Source organism: Salmo salar, chromosome 05, assembly GCF_965601325.2.
Source record: "Salmo salar chromosome 05, fSalSal1, whole genome shotgun sequence".
NCBI lineage: Eukaryota > Metazoa > Chordata > Actinopteri > Salmoniformes > Salmonidae > Salmo > Salmo salar.
The window spans coordinates 85339471-85353066 of record NC_138295.1 but is presented as its reverse complement, the minus strand read 5'-3'; the positions used below and the strand labels follow the sequence as shown (position 1 = coordinate 85353066).

The 13596-nt window shown below is 42.6% G+C and overlaps 1 protein-coding gene across 2 annotated transcripts in view; it reads right to left on the bottom strand.

Moving 5' to 3' along the window:
• LOC106595628 (serine/threonine-protein phosphatase 6 regulatory ankyrin repeat subunit A) overlaps nt 1–13200 on the bottom strand; it is a 44124-nt gene extending 30924 nt beyond the window's left edge. The window contains exon 1 of one of the 2 annotated variants that reach the window (XM_045719172.2): nt 13053–13200. In XM_045719172.2, coding sequence (XP_045575128.1) covers nt 13053–13103 — 51 coding nt within the window. In that variant the 5' untranslated portion in view covers nt 13104–13200. Of the gene's footprint in view, nt 1–12279; nt 12524–13052 lie in introns of those variants that run through there. The other variant, XM_045719173.2, reaches the window with a different exon arrangement.
• Between the last annotated feature and the right edge of the window lie 396 nt (nt 13201–13596).

The following is a 13596-nucleotide window of genomic DNA, read 5'->3' as shown; positions in this document are numbered from 1 at the left end:
GACCCTGCTTCCCATCACAACTGGGTGAAGAAGCAGAGGAAGAAGACTTACTATTTTTTACAGGGTGACTAATCACATACAGTCCTGGTTTCCTGTCCTCACTTCCCTTACAGAGAAAGCAATGGCTATTCAACAAACAGCCCCAAAGCGCTACATTACACAATGTGAAAAACAGTCTTTACTGAAATAGGACATTTCTATACATGCTGCTGGGCACACAGAAATCCTATAAATCTACTATATGTTTTATATGTAAATTTGTGTCTGGGCTCCTCTCTAAATCACAAAGGCCCAAGGCTGAGGGGGAATTGATTGACGCATCAACATGCTGTCAGATATTGTACAGCTCATCCATTATGGTAAACTCTCTGATAATATAATATCCCATTGACCTCCAGGGCGGTATTCAAGCCAGCAGCGTCACTCAATCTGCAATACAGTGTAACATAACACAGAGCCGTGTGTCTGCTGGTGACCATTGGGGCTGTTTTGTTTTTCCATCGCAAACCTGGAGGGGGTACAGACTGACCTGGAGGGAGGGGGTACAGACTGACCTGGAGGGAGGGGGTACAGACTGACCTGGAGGGAGGGGGTACAGACTGACCTGGAGGGAGGGAGGGGGTACAGACTGACCTGGAGGATAGGGAGCACTCTCTGAGGGCAGGGGATGTAGTAGTGTACATACACTACTTTTGACCAGTGCACTACAAAAGTAGTGCCATTTGGGACGCAGAGGCTCTGAGGGCCTGATTGCCCATGAAAGAGCCAGAAGGAACATTCCCTGGCTGCCACAAACCCTTTAACTCTTCCATGACTTCATCACCGCTGCCAACAAGTAAACAGACAGCTCACTGGGTGAAATTAGCCTACTCAGACTGTTGTTTACTTTCCATTAAGTTTCGCTTGGATAATACTGACAAGCACTTCCTACCTCTCTGGGGGACGGTTGCTAAGACAAAGGCTTGGACGGTAACCGATGATATTGTTGTTTATTAATAGAAAGGTTATGACCAGTAGGATCACCATTGTTTTCTAGTGTATTCTGAATAGGTAGGACAGACCACTAGCTTTGTGCTCCAGCCTGCGTGTACGTTCAGGACCTTCCATCTTTATTCAGATCCCCATTAGCTGACACCATGAATTCCTGTTCCTGGGGTCCATACCTCACATCCACATCCTTTACCTCCATTAAATCAGTATACCATAAAGTACCATTCATTACTATACCATAAAGTTGGAAGTACCATTGTAATGGATCCAGCCTGTTTGGGGCTCTTGTTTTTTTCTTGACGAAAGGAGGAGACAGGGCCTAAATGATGAGGAGACAGGGCCTAAATGATGAGGAGACAGGGCCTAAATGATGAGGAGACAGGGCCTAAATGATGAGGAGACAGGGCCTAAATGATGAGGAGACAGGGCCTAAATGATGAGGAGACAGGGCCTAAATGATGAGTAAACCACTCAGGACATCTGATGTGTTCTAGTGGCCCAGCTAATTAGCTAATGCACTTCCTCCTCCTCCATCAGCACAGCAGCCCTCAAGCTCTACCCTGCACAGCCTTCTGAGACAGATAGCATCCCAAATGGCACCCTATTCCCTACAGTGTACTACTTTTGACCAGAACCCTACGGGGTCCTGGTCAAAAGTAGTGCACTGTATAGGGAATAGGGTGCCATTTGGGACCGAACCCACCTACACACTGATGGACTGCTCCATCCATTCTCCCCTGTCAAGACATACTTACAATGATTGAGGAACTGACATACGAGGGATAAAATAGAGTAGAGCAGACCTACAGCCTTCAGATTTACATCCCTCTCATTCCAATGCACTTCTGTTCTGACTGTTGGTCTTCGTCTTAGCTTAGTCTGCGATGTTTCAAATCAGATCTGAGACAAAACACCCGTCAGTTTCATTCATTCCTACACGTCAGAAAACACTGTAGGATCACGTTTCTAAATCTGGTAATTGTTTGACTTGTCCATGTTGGTGGTGGCTACTGGCTAGTGATGGGGCTACGTACCAATCACATCATGACAATAACACTCTCTGTTTTCACACAAAAACGTTTTCAACTGACTAGATCAGGGGTTCTTAAAGCTTTTTCAGTCTGGGACCCAAATGAGACCGAAGGACCCAACCTAGGATCCAAGCGTGTCCATTTTGGGGCCCCCAAGCAAGATTTGGTTGGGTTAGAGTGCACCCCCTCTTGACTGCAGAGAATAAAAAAAGTTTGTTTTAAAGTTAATTTCCTGCAGTTCTACACATTTTGAATGACTTATGCCATGTTAGTATGATATCTGAATGAGAGTGACTAACAAAATCAATGGGGGCCCCCTGGAGGTCAGGGCCCCTGGGCACATGCCCTGCATGCCCGGTCGTGATTCGGCCATGAATACTACAAGTTTAGATAGATACGTTGGCAAGACTAAAAGAATGGTAGCGGACATGGGCTAATTGAGTGACTGTAAATGACTGACATAAGAGAAAACTGCTGATGCACAACCACATTTAGAATTTGCACCTTAAGTATTCTACTATTCAAACACTAAACAGTAAGTTGAGACCCCGACTGAGCCCCCCCGCCCCCCAAAAAAAAGTTGAAATAGTTTTTACCCTGACATGTCACAACCCACCATTAACATGTCATACTTTAAAAAGGCTGGACTAGATCATTATTCATTAACTTGTTCACTTTATGCAAAACTGCCTCGCGGCTTCAAAGCAACCATGGGATGAGACCAGTCACATAGCATGTGATGTCACACACTGATTCCTAGAGCTCTATGAAATCTGAGATGATGCACTCCCACAAACTGGGCCAAAGGAGACGTCTTGTTTCTAATGACATAGAACCCTGCCAGGAGGACTATGAACTACGACACTGCAGCACTAATCTGGTTGGGCATGGTTGTATTTAGTTTGCCTATGGCAATCCTTTAGCAGATTGATGTTGCCTACAGGTTAGCAGATCCATCATAACCTCAATATGACTCACCATCATCATTTAAAAAATAAATAAAATAGGATGCATTTCTAGGCTTCCGAATGAGCAAGATCACAGAGCCAAGTCCTGGTACATGATTCTGTTGTCCTATAGCTTGGGCCTTTATCAACATGTTAATATATCGCCGTAGAGAGAGAATTGTAAAGACCTCTCAAAACAATACTACAGAATACACTAATTCAATGTCAACCATGTGATACTAGAGAGCGTTAGAAGAAAATATGGCCATTCACAGCCCTAAACAGGAGGCTGTACTAGCAGGGCATTTCCTGATGTCTATTGAAAACAAGCCTTGAATATCATTTGCTTCAGGCACTCCCCCTCATTCTGCTATTAAAAATGCAGGCTACAATTGAGGTTAGAAGACCCACTGGATACAAACAGTGTAACAAGTAAGCACTTGTGCTACAAGAAATGTTTTGTTTAAAAAGATGTCCGTCGCCCTTCGCAGAGAAAGGCAACGGGACAACTAGCCCTGATCCAGTGTAATAGGTTTTCTAAGCCTCTTCAGCAGCACAACCGACCCTGCAGTGCACCACCACCTCCTACAATCCAGTCTAGTTAATACCGTCACCATGGAGACAGCTCTTTGGCAACTCCTGAGCCTCTCTCATTGGAGTCTGGTCACATGATCATTCATGACAAACACAATGAGGGGATACACGCGCATACATATATGTCGCAAGTATAGCGCGTGTACACACACACACACACACACCTCTGAGACAGACTCTGGCACTCTTGAAAGCACAAAGACTAGCACGCAGGACCCATGTGCAAACACAAAGCCTAGCTACTAGCATTCATGCAGCATATACTGCCGGTGTGATAAAGACAGTCCAGTAATGATAAGAGCAAGCTATTCAGGCTATGATAAGTACAAGTGTGGCACAGTAGAGCCTTTCATTATTCATTCTCCAACTGTCAATAAATCACACATCCACTTTTACCACCCCTCCACCATGACCCCTTTATAAAACTATTCAATAACCCATCAATGGAAAAAATGACATGCCAATATTTTAGTGACCATGGTCTTCTATTCAAAACACCGTGATCATCTAGTCTATGTAAGGCCTTATTGTAAGGCCTTGTATTATCAACAGCAATGGATGAACTACAGCACAGAGTGACACTACTTTTCACATTCATTTAAAACATACCATATATTATACCATCTCAATGAGAGAATATCGAGATGTGTAGAGCAACAGCTCAGGAAAATGATCTTGCATGAATTAGGCCTAGATCTATAAATGAGATGAGGCTGGATAGGGGCAGGCCCAGGGCATACACTGATATAGGAGAGGTAGACTGGAGAGCCTTGTCTGGATCTTTTCAGGTGCAAGTACCAGTTAACCAAAGGCTGCTTCACCTCAACATGTCAGAGTGTGGAGTGGCCACTCTCGTCTCGACCTTCTGGAATCAAAGACTACCGAACAGTCCCTTTACAAGTCAGAATATTGAATAAACTTCATTTGAACTTACTCGGCCTGTTGTCCTCTGATTTTGTCCTTCTGCTTTTTTTAGACAATATCCAGAGGAAAAGTATTATTAAACCGACTACCAATCGCAGGTCTCTGTGTGGCCGTCACAATTTGTATGCTCATCACCTAAGGCATGTGTACAACATTTACGTCATTTAGCGGACGCCTTTACCCAGAGCAATTAGGGCAAAGTGCCCTGCTCAAGGGCACATCAGCAGATTTAATTTTACCTAGTTGGCTCAGGGATTTGAACCAGTGATCTAACCACTAGGCTACCTGCTGCCACAAGACAGAAGTACATGCATGCAATGCATCCATACTAAGCAAACTTGGGCCAGGTGATGTAAATCTCAATGGCAGTACTGGCGCTCTAAAATGTCAGGTAAATAATACATTCCTGGGGATATTTTGTCTCAGGACCAACCACAAAAAGTATAGTAGGTTAAAATGTAATTTTATTCAACATTCTAGCTTGTAAGGGAACTTTCCAAGTTTTTCCAGTGCTTTATTTCAGAATGTATACCAGAAAGCTGGTATCAGTCTGATTTAATAGGCAAAATGCTGCTGTGAATTCAGGATACAAAATTGGGCTAAGTGTAACAACAATTTCGGAGAAAGTGCAGTAGGGAATGTGGGCCTTGTATGATCGAATCCCTAAGGCCTATAGCCAGCCATTTCCTGATAACGAACCATAGTCGCAAGTAACACAATGTAAGGAAACATTGTTCCAAAAAGGCCTATTTGTGTAGTGATGTTGAGGTAGGTGAAACAATACACCATACACAGTGACATTGAATACCAGCTCCACTACCCAGCTCAACATGCTTGCATTCCTTGGCTTCAGTTCAATAGTTGTTGAAAAGTGATGGTGAAGAGTGTCGTCACAGCAGTACTGTGGGCAGTTAGGAGAGCTAGCTAGGGACCTTCAACAATAGTGGCAATCGGATATTATTTAGCTGGTAGCTATTACTATCTAACGCTAGCTATAATACATTGCCTGGGATAGCTAATATTCGATAACTAAACTGGAACTCTGGCATGACCCTTAACGCTTTATTAATCGTGGTTAAGCTAGGTAGCTAACCTACCAGCTTAGACCTGTGTGAAGCTAGCCATAATAGGGATTAGCCACAATAGGGGAATTTGCAGTTTGCCTTCAAAATAAAAGTCTCCCATTGAAAGTGATTCAAACAGAAATAGTTGAATTATGCCATATTTTCACTAAATAATGCTAAACAAGGTCTGAATGTTATAGAAATGTAACAAAAGACTATGTTAACTTGACACGAATCTGTTAATCTCACTCTGGATGTATTAGACTTCAGAATTGCATTGGGTGCATACGTATACGCACTGTACAGCCTAACCTATGGATGTTGCACCCATGAAATTTGGTATCAGCCTAATTGGTGACACTCACATAACACAACTATGCAGAGTTTACACAAATATTAGCGTCTTAGCTCTTATTGTGGGACTCAACACCAGTGCAAAATTAGCCAAATGAAGCATTCAGCCTATTAAACGTACTGAACACTGTTACAGGCTTTGGTTTATCCATTTGTTTTGAGGTTGGACTTTAGCACGTGCATCTCCTTAGCACGTAGGGTGCACCGATTGAATAACGAGGTGACATCAGTACATGTTACACCTGTGCTGGTTTCCATCTCGTTAGTGGGAAGGTGTTTGACTTGTGCTGGCTCAAGTGCTATTTAAGAGCTGCTGGCCCAGTGCTCCAGTTGTCTTGATAGGGTTATAAAATTGGGGGAATCATTTGGAAAGTTGCATAAACACACAGGCTAATAAAATAAAAAATCCATGTACTTTAAGTTGGAAGCATTTGTGGAAAACCCTACATGGGAGATGCTAGATAAATGTACGAAGACTAATCTCCTCGTCATTTCAAAGCATTGTGGCATCTGGCGATCCAAGAGCAGTGGTCGAGGTGTTGATGAGTACTGCTTCGGTGTCGGAGGAGATCCTTCTGGGGGGAGAGAGGCTGATGGGGGAGGGGGCTCTGCGGGTGGTAGAGTACATCCCATACACGTGTAACTAAGGGAGTTAGAACTAAAGGTGAAGTTGGAGCAACAACAATTAGAGCTTGAAGAGCAGAGATTGGAGATAGAGCACCGGGAGAGACGGGATGGGCATGCAGCCAGACTAGCACAAGGAAAGGGAACGTGAGTGAGCATGCCATTCGATTAAGAGAGAGATCTGGAAGCACTCCGAATCCAGTCAGGCCATCCTGCACCCTCAGCACAGTTTGATCTTGGTCGGAACAGCTGACTTGGGCCGCCTTTCAAGCAGTTAAAGATGTGCCTTCTCGAAAGGGTTGCTACCTACATTCATGAGCACAAGCAAAGTTTGAAATGTGTTCTACCCTCGTGCTTTGAGTCTCTAGTGACTTGTCAAGGAGTGAAATTACCCTTCAAACAAAGAACCAAGTAGTTATTCCTACACAAAAAAGCAATCCAGAGATGTCACCTCCTACTGCAAGATTTCAGTCTTTTTCTACAGTGCCCAAAGATAAAGATCGGCAGAAAACTGGTTTTTCCATATCCGCCAGTTTGTCATTACTGCTGTGAGAAAGAACACAGAGAATGTGTCCTAAGTTGAAACAGAAAAATTAGACAGAAAAAGCAGTTTCTTCTTGTGGGAGCACTCCAGCCCATGAGGTCTCTGGTTGGGACTGGTGTATCTCCTAAACAAGATTTTGGATCAGATGTGTATGAACCCTTTGTTTCAGACAGGTTCGTGTCTCTGCAGAACCTCTGCAGAGCAGCCGGTGAAGATACTGGGGCAGCCCAGTAGGGTGTTTTGCCTTTGACACTTCAGCAACTGGTTACAGTGTGTTAGTACAAGGCGTGGAGATGGGTTGCTTGGAAGTTCCTTTGTATAATGTGGAACTCGAGTCTGATCTTATTTCAGGTTCTGTTGTCTTGTAGTGAGGCCTAGCCTACCAGTGAAGGGGGTCTCATTAATTTTGGAAAACGATTTGGCTGGAGGGTAGGTCGTGCCAAATCCTGTCATTTGTAAGGAACGCAGAGTTGAGGAACCTGATTGGTTATCAAAAGTACCCGAGCGTGTGCCGTTACACGTGCTATGTCTAAGAAAGTCGCCGGGAGCAAGTCTAGTGTTAAGGATTTCAGCCATCCTACTACCATGGTTGATCTGTCCGAGACATTTATGGGTGATTCTGACTTCAGTAAACCTCCTGAGTTGACCTCTCCTTTAAAAAACCCAAAGGTCAGCTGAAGGAAGAGAGGGTCCCTACAGATGACACTTCAATGTCTAGGAAACAGCTGATTTCAGAACAGAAAAAAGATGTTTCCCTTCTCCCCTCTTTTTGCTGAGATGCGCCCAGAGGCAGAGTTCGATGAAGTTGGTCCGGGTTAATTTGACAGAGATGGTTTTCTAATGAGGAATTGACGTTCTCGTGCCACTTCTGGGCAAGACCATTGGTCCAGTGTATCTCAAATTGTCGTTCCACTTACGCTTCGACAAGAGATACTAATGTTGGCTCACGATTAGAGGTCGACCGATTTCAAGTTCATATAACAAATCGGTAAATGGGCATTTTTGGACGCCGATTATGGCCGATTACATTCCAATCCACGAGGAGACTGCGTGGCAGGCTGACCACCTTTTACCCGAGTGCAACATCAAAAGGACCTGGTGGCTGCAAGGAGCCAAGGTAAGTTGCTAGCTTGCATTAACCTTATCTTAACATAATCACTAGTTAACTACACATGGTTGATGATATTACTAGTTTAACTAGCTTGTCCTGCGTTGCATATAATCAATGAGGTGCCTGTTAATTTATCATCGAATCACAGCCTACTTCAACTTCGCCAAAAGGATGATGGTTTAACAAAAACGCAGTCAATACACCAATGTTCGAACCATAACAAAAATGCTTTTCTTAAAATCAATACACAAGTATATATTTTTAAACCTGCATATTTAGTTAAAAGAAATTCATGTTAGCAGGCAATATTAACTAGGGAAATTGTGTCACTTCTCTTGGGTTCAGTGCAAGCAGAGTCTGGGTATATGCAGCAGTTTGGTCCGCCTGGCTCGTTGCAAACTGTGTGAAGACCATTTCTTCCTAACAAAGACAGGTAATAATTACTTTGCCAGAATTTTACATAATTATGACATAACATTGAAGGTCGTGCAATGTAACAGCAACATTTAGACTTAGGGATGCCACCCCTTCTATAAAATACAGAACGGTTCCATATTTCACTGAAAGAATAAACGTTTTGTTTTCAAAATGATTGTTTCTGGATTTGACCATATTAATGACCTAAGGCCCGTATTTCTGTGTGTTTTTTATATTATAATTACGTCTATGATTTGATAGAGCAGTCTGACTGAGCAGTGGTAGGCAGCAGCAGGCTCGTAAGCATTCATTCAAACAGCCCTTTCCTGCATTTGCCAGCAGCTCTTAGCAACGTTTGATGCACAGCGCTGTTTATGATGTTAATGTTGCGACAGTTCGTTTCTGGTAACAGAACAAAATAGTCAGCACATAGTGACTTTGATTTAGCTGTACTTTAATTAATGCAAACACGTGCGTGGTGTATGTGTGGTTCGTATATATACGGTCTCGCTGTTTTACCTCGCAGGGCAAAACAGAGAAGAGGACGTCACATTCTATTGTTCTCTCTTTTATACTGACAGAGATAGTTCCCGCTCAATGCTGGCCTGTCAGAGGGAGGAGGAGCGTGGTTTAAACTTGCTCCTCCTTTCGTCGGCGTGCAGGCTGATCCCAGTGTCGTGACGCACTTCCTGTTGCCGTTTGTAGTTCTTCTTGTCTTCAACAGTTGATTTACTCGTAGTTTATATACTTAATATTGTAGCATAGCTTCCCCGGTATATTATATAAGTTATGCATACAAATAGCCAGTTCAACCCTAACAATGACTTCAAGCCTATCAACTCCCGAGATTAGGCTGGCAATACTATAGTGCCTATAAGAACATCCAATAGTCAAAGGTATATGAAATACAAGTGGTATAGAAAGAAATAGTCCTATAATTCCTATAATAACTACAACCTAAAACTTTTTAACTGGGAATATTGAAGACTCATGTTAAAAGGAAGCACCAGCTTTCATATGTTCCCATGTTCTGAGCAAGGAACTTAAACGTTAGCTTTCTTACATGGCACATATTGCACTTTTACTTTCTTCTCCAACACTTTGTTTTTGCATTATTTAAACCAAATTGAACATGTTTCATTTATTTGAGACTAAAATGATTTTATGAATTATATTAAGTTAAAATAAAAGTGTATATTCAGTATTGTTGTAATTGTCATTACAAATACATATACTTAAAAATAAAACGAAAGATATATATATATACAATATTCTGATATACACACACACACACACACACACACACACACACACACACACACACACACTGCTCAAAAAAATAAAGGGAACACTTAAACAACACAATGTAACTCCAAGTCAAATCACACTTCTGTGAAATCAAACTGTCCACTTAGGAAGCAACACTGATTGACAATAAATTTCACATGCTGTTGTGCAAATGGAATAGACAACAGGTGGAAATTATAGGCAATTAGCAAGACACCCCCAATAAAGGAGTGGTTCTGCAGGTGGGAACCACAGACCACTTCTCAGTTCCTATGCTTCCTGGCTGATGTTTTGGTCACTTTTGAATGCTGGCGGTGCTTTCACTCTAGTGGTAGCATGAGACGGAGTCTACAACCCACACAAGTGGCTCAGGTAGTGCAGCTCATCCAGGATGGAACATCAATGTGAGCTGTGGCAAGAAGGTTTGCTGTGTCTGTCAGCGTAGTGTCCAGAGCATGGAGGCGCTACCAGGAGACAGGCCAGTACATCAGGAGGCGTGGAGGAGGCCGTAGGAGGGCAACAACCCAGCAGCAGGACCGCTACCTCCGCCTTTGTGCAAGGAGAAGCAAGAGGAGCACTGCCAGAGCCCTGCAAAATGACCTCCAGCAGGCCACAAATGTGCATGTGTCTGCGCAAACGGTCAGAACCAGACTCCATGAGGGTGGTATGAGGGCCCGACGTCCACAGGTGGGGGTTGTGCTTACAGCCAAACACCGTGCAGGACGTTTGGCATTTGCCAGAGAACACCAAGATTGGCAAATTCGCCACTGGTGTGTGTCAGCAGTTCCTGCACGAGGAAGGCATTGATGCTATGGACTGGCCCGCCCGTTCCCCAGACCTGAATCCAATTGAGCACATCTGGGACATCATGTCTCGCTCCATCCACCAACACCACGTTGCACCACAGACTGTCCAGGAGTTGGCGGATGCTTTAGTCCAGGTCTGGGAGGAGATCCCTCAGGAGACCATCTGCCACCTCATCAGGAGCATGCCCAGGCTTTGTAGGGAGGTCATAGAGGCACGTGGAGGCCACACACACTACTGAGCCTCATTTTGACTTGTTTTAAGGACATTACATCAAAGTTGGATCAGCCTGTAGTGTGGTGTTCCACTTTAATTTTGAGTGACTCCAAATCCAGACCTCCATGGGTTGATAAATTGGATTTCCATTGATTATTTTTGTGTGATTTTGTTGTCAGCACATTCAACTATGTAAAGAAAAAAGTATTTAATAAGAGTTTCATTCATTCAGATCTAGGATGTGTTATTTTAGTGTTCCCTTTATTTTTTTTAGCAGTATATATATTATTTTACATTTTTATTATAATTTTAGTATTTATTTGTCTTTTTTTAGTTTATTTAAAATCGGCCATTTAATCGGTACCGGATTTTTTTGGTCCTCCTATAAATCGGCACCGGCATTGAAAAATCATAATCGGTCGACCTCTACTCACGATGGTTGTATGGCAGGCCATCTTGGAGACAACAAGACGTATGACCGTATTTTGCATAACTTCTTCTGGTCTGAAACAGGAATACTTTATACATTCTAATTACATTTGGCTCCTTTCACGCCAGGTTCAAAGCCCCGCAATAAGTGCAACGATGCTTATCTCTAGCTTAGGCTGTACAGTCAATATGCATGTCCAATACGTAACATAGGCAGAAAGATTGTGGCTCATTTGCACCGTTTTTTAATCCCACAATAAGGGTTAAGACACTAATACTTGTTCTGTGAGTGTCACCGAGTAGACTGATAACCTATTTCATGGGTGCAACATCCATACATTAGGCTGTACAGTACATATACAGTAGGTATGCCCCCAATGCAATTCTAAACTCGAATACATCCACAGTACAATTAACATATTTTTACTTTGCTCAAATTGTAATTTTGTTGAACTTATATAACATTCCGACCTTATTTAGCATTATCCAAATATGGCATGATTCAATTATTTGTATACATTTGCATCACTTTCAATGGGGGACATTTATTTTGAAGGCGAACAGCAAATTCCACTATTGTGTCTAGCTTCACGCAGATCCAGTTTAGCTGGCTAGCTCGTAAATTGCGTTTCCAGCTAGTTTACCATAGGCATAGCTAGCTACCATATAGCTAAGCTAGCTACATGGGTAACAGTACGCTAATTAGCCAACGTTAGATAAGCGTGTTTACTGATTTACACCAAAACCTATGACCTTGAGTACGCACTTATAGAGTTTAGTTAAACGTTACATCTCGCAAATCCCATCATTTAGCTAGTTAGTTATCCACCATTGCATCAGTGTGGCCCTGCCTGCACATTCTGCTGTTGAGAACGTGCTAGCAATTTCACTAGCTTACTAGCTAACGTTAGCTACCTTCGTTTTGACAAGACGGATCACTTACCTGGTCTCGGATTTTGAGAACCACCATCTTACTAATAGTTTTGCATGAGAACAAGTAAAACTAAAATGGATGTTGGTCGTTATCTGAATGTTTGGCCCAACACTCCAGCTTCTTAGTTGCCAATTACTATGAGGCCTATGTTTTTCAACCTGATAGACTTGAAGGGAAAAACTCCATAACATTACCGCCACCGTGTGTGACCTCCCTAAAAGAAGCAAATTCATTGGCCAAAGAACGACTGGAACAGAGTAACAAGGTTTGTGGTTGGTCACACCATGCTCAGTTGTCGCTAAACGCCAGCAGACCAGTAATACAGCGCACAGTCCTAGAATAACTCGCAAATGACAGGTGGAATTAAATTAGTTGGATTGGGATTAGTAAAACCGTGTTTACATTGGTAGTTTGAAGTGATTCAAATCCTATTTATCTGCATATCCGATTAGAATCTGTTCCTTTCCCTACAGTTTGAACGGCACATGGAATCGGGTATTTCAAGTGGTTTGATGTCAGATACAAATCTGATTGCTGGCCATGTGACTTGTGTCTGAACAATGAAATCGGATGTATTTAACCTCAAGTGGTTTTTAGACTTGGAATATATTGGTGCTTCCAAACTACTCTGTGTTGACAGTTTGAAAATAACACGTGAGGTAGCTGGCTTGTTAAATGTTTACAAACAAATTAGTGAATGTGCTAGAAAGCTAAACAACTAGCTAGTTGACTGCTGTGGCTAGCCAGAATTACGCGCTTTGAAAGGCTTTAAGTGTTCTTACCCTATGATTTTGAACATTCGAAGCAACTGGAAAAACGTCTATGGCAGGCATTGTTGTCACCTTAGCTCGCTACATAACTTCTGAGTGATAGGGAGCACAAGCACTACCACCAATCAGTTTACAGCACTGCACACACCCGTCGAAACTATAACAACAAGCGTAGCCATGTCAGCACATGAGGGTACCGAAAAGATTGCAGTAACTGCAGTTGACTGGAATGTTGGACGCAGTAATTGCCGAATAGACTGCTAAATTACTGCAGTAAAAAAAACGTATTTTGGACGCAGTATTTGCAGCAGTTATACTGTAATCTTTTTTTAAGGGTATACGTGGCAGGCTTTTGGTAGCCGCGAAGAATATACTCCTACCTCTTACTGCTTCTAGGACCCGTTTAAATTCAGACACTATTTTATCACCAATCATGTTTTAGCCTTCTGGTATTATTTTCATTCAAATACTGCACAAGTCAAATTAAACATTTAGCCACTAGATGTCGGTAAAGCTAAAGTTAAAGACTTACTCCTCAGAACTAACAGTAATTGGT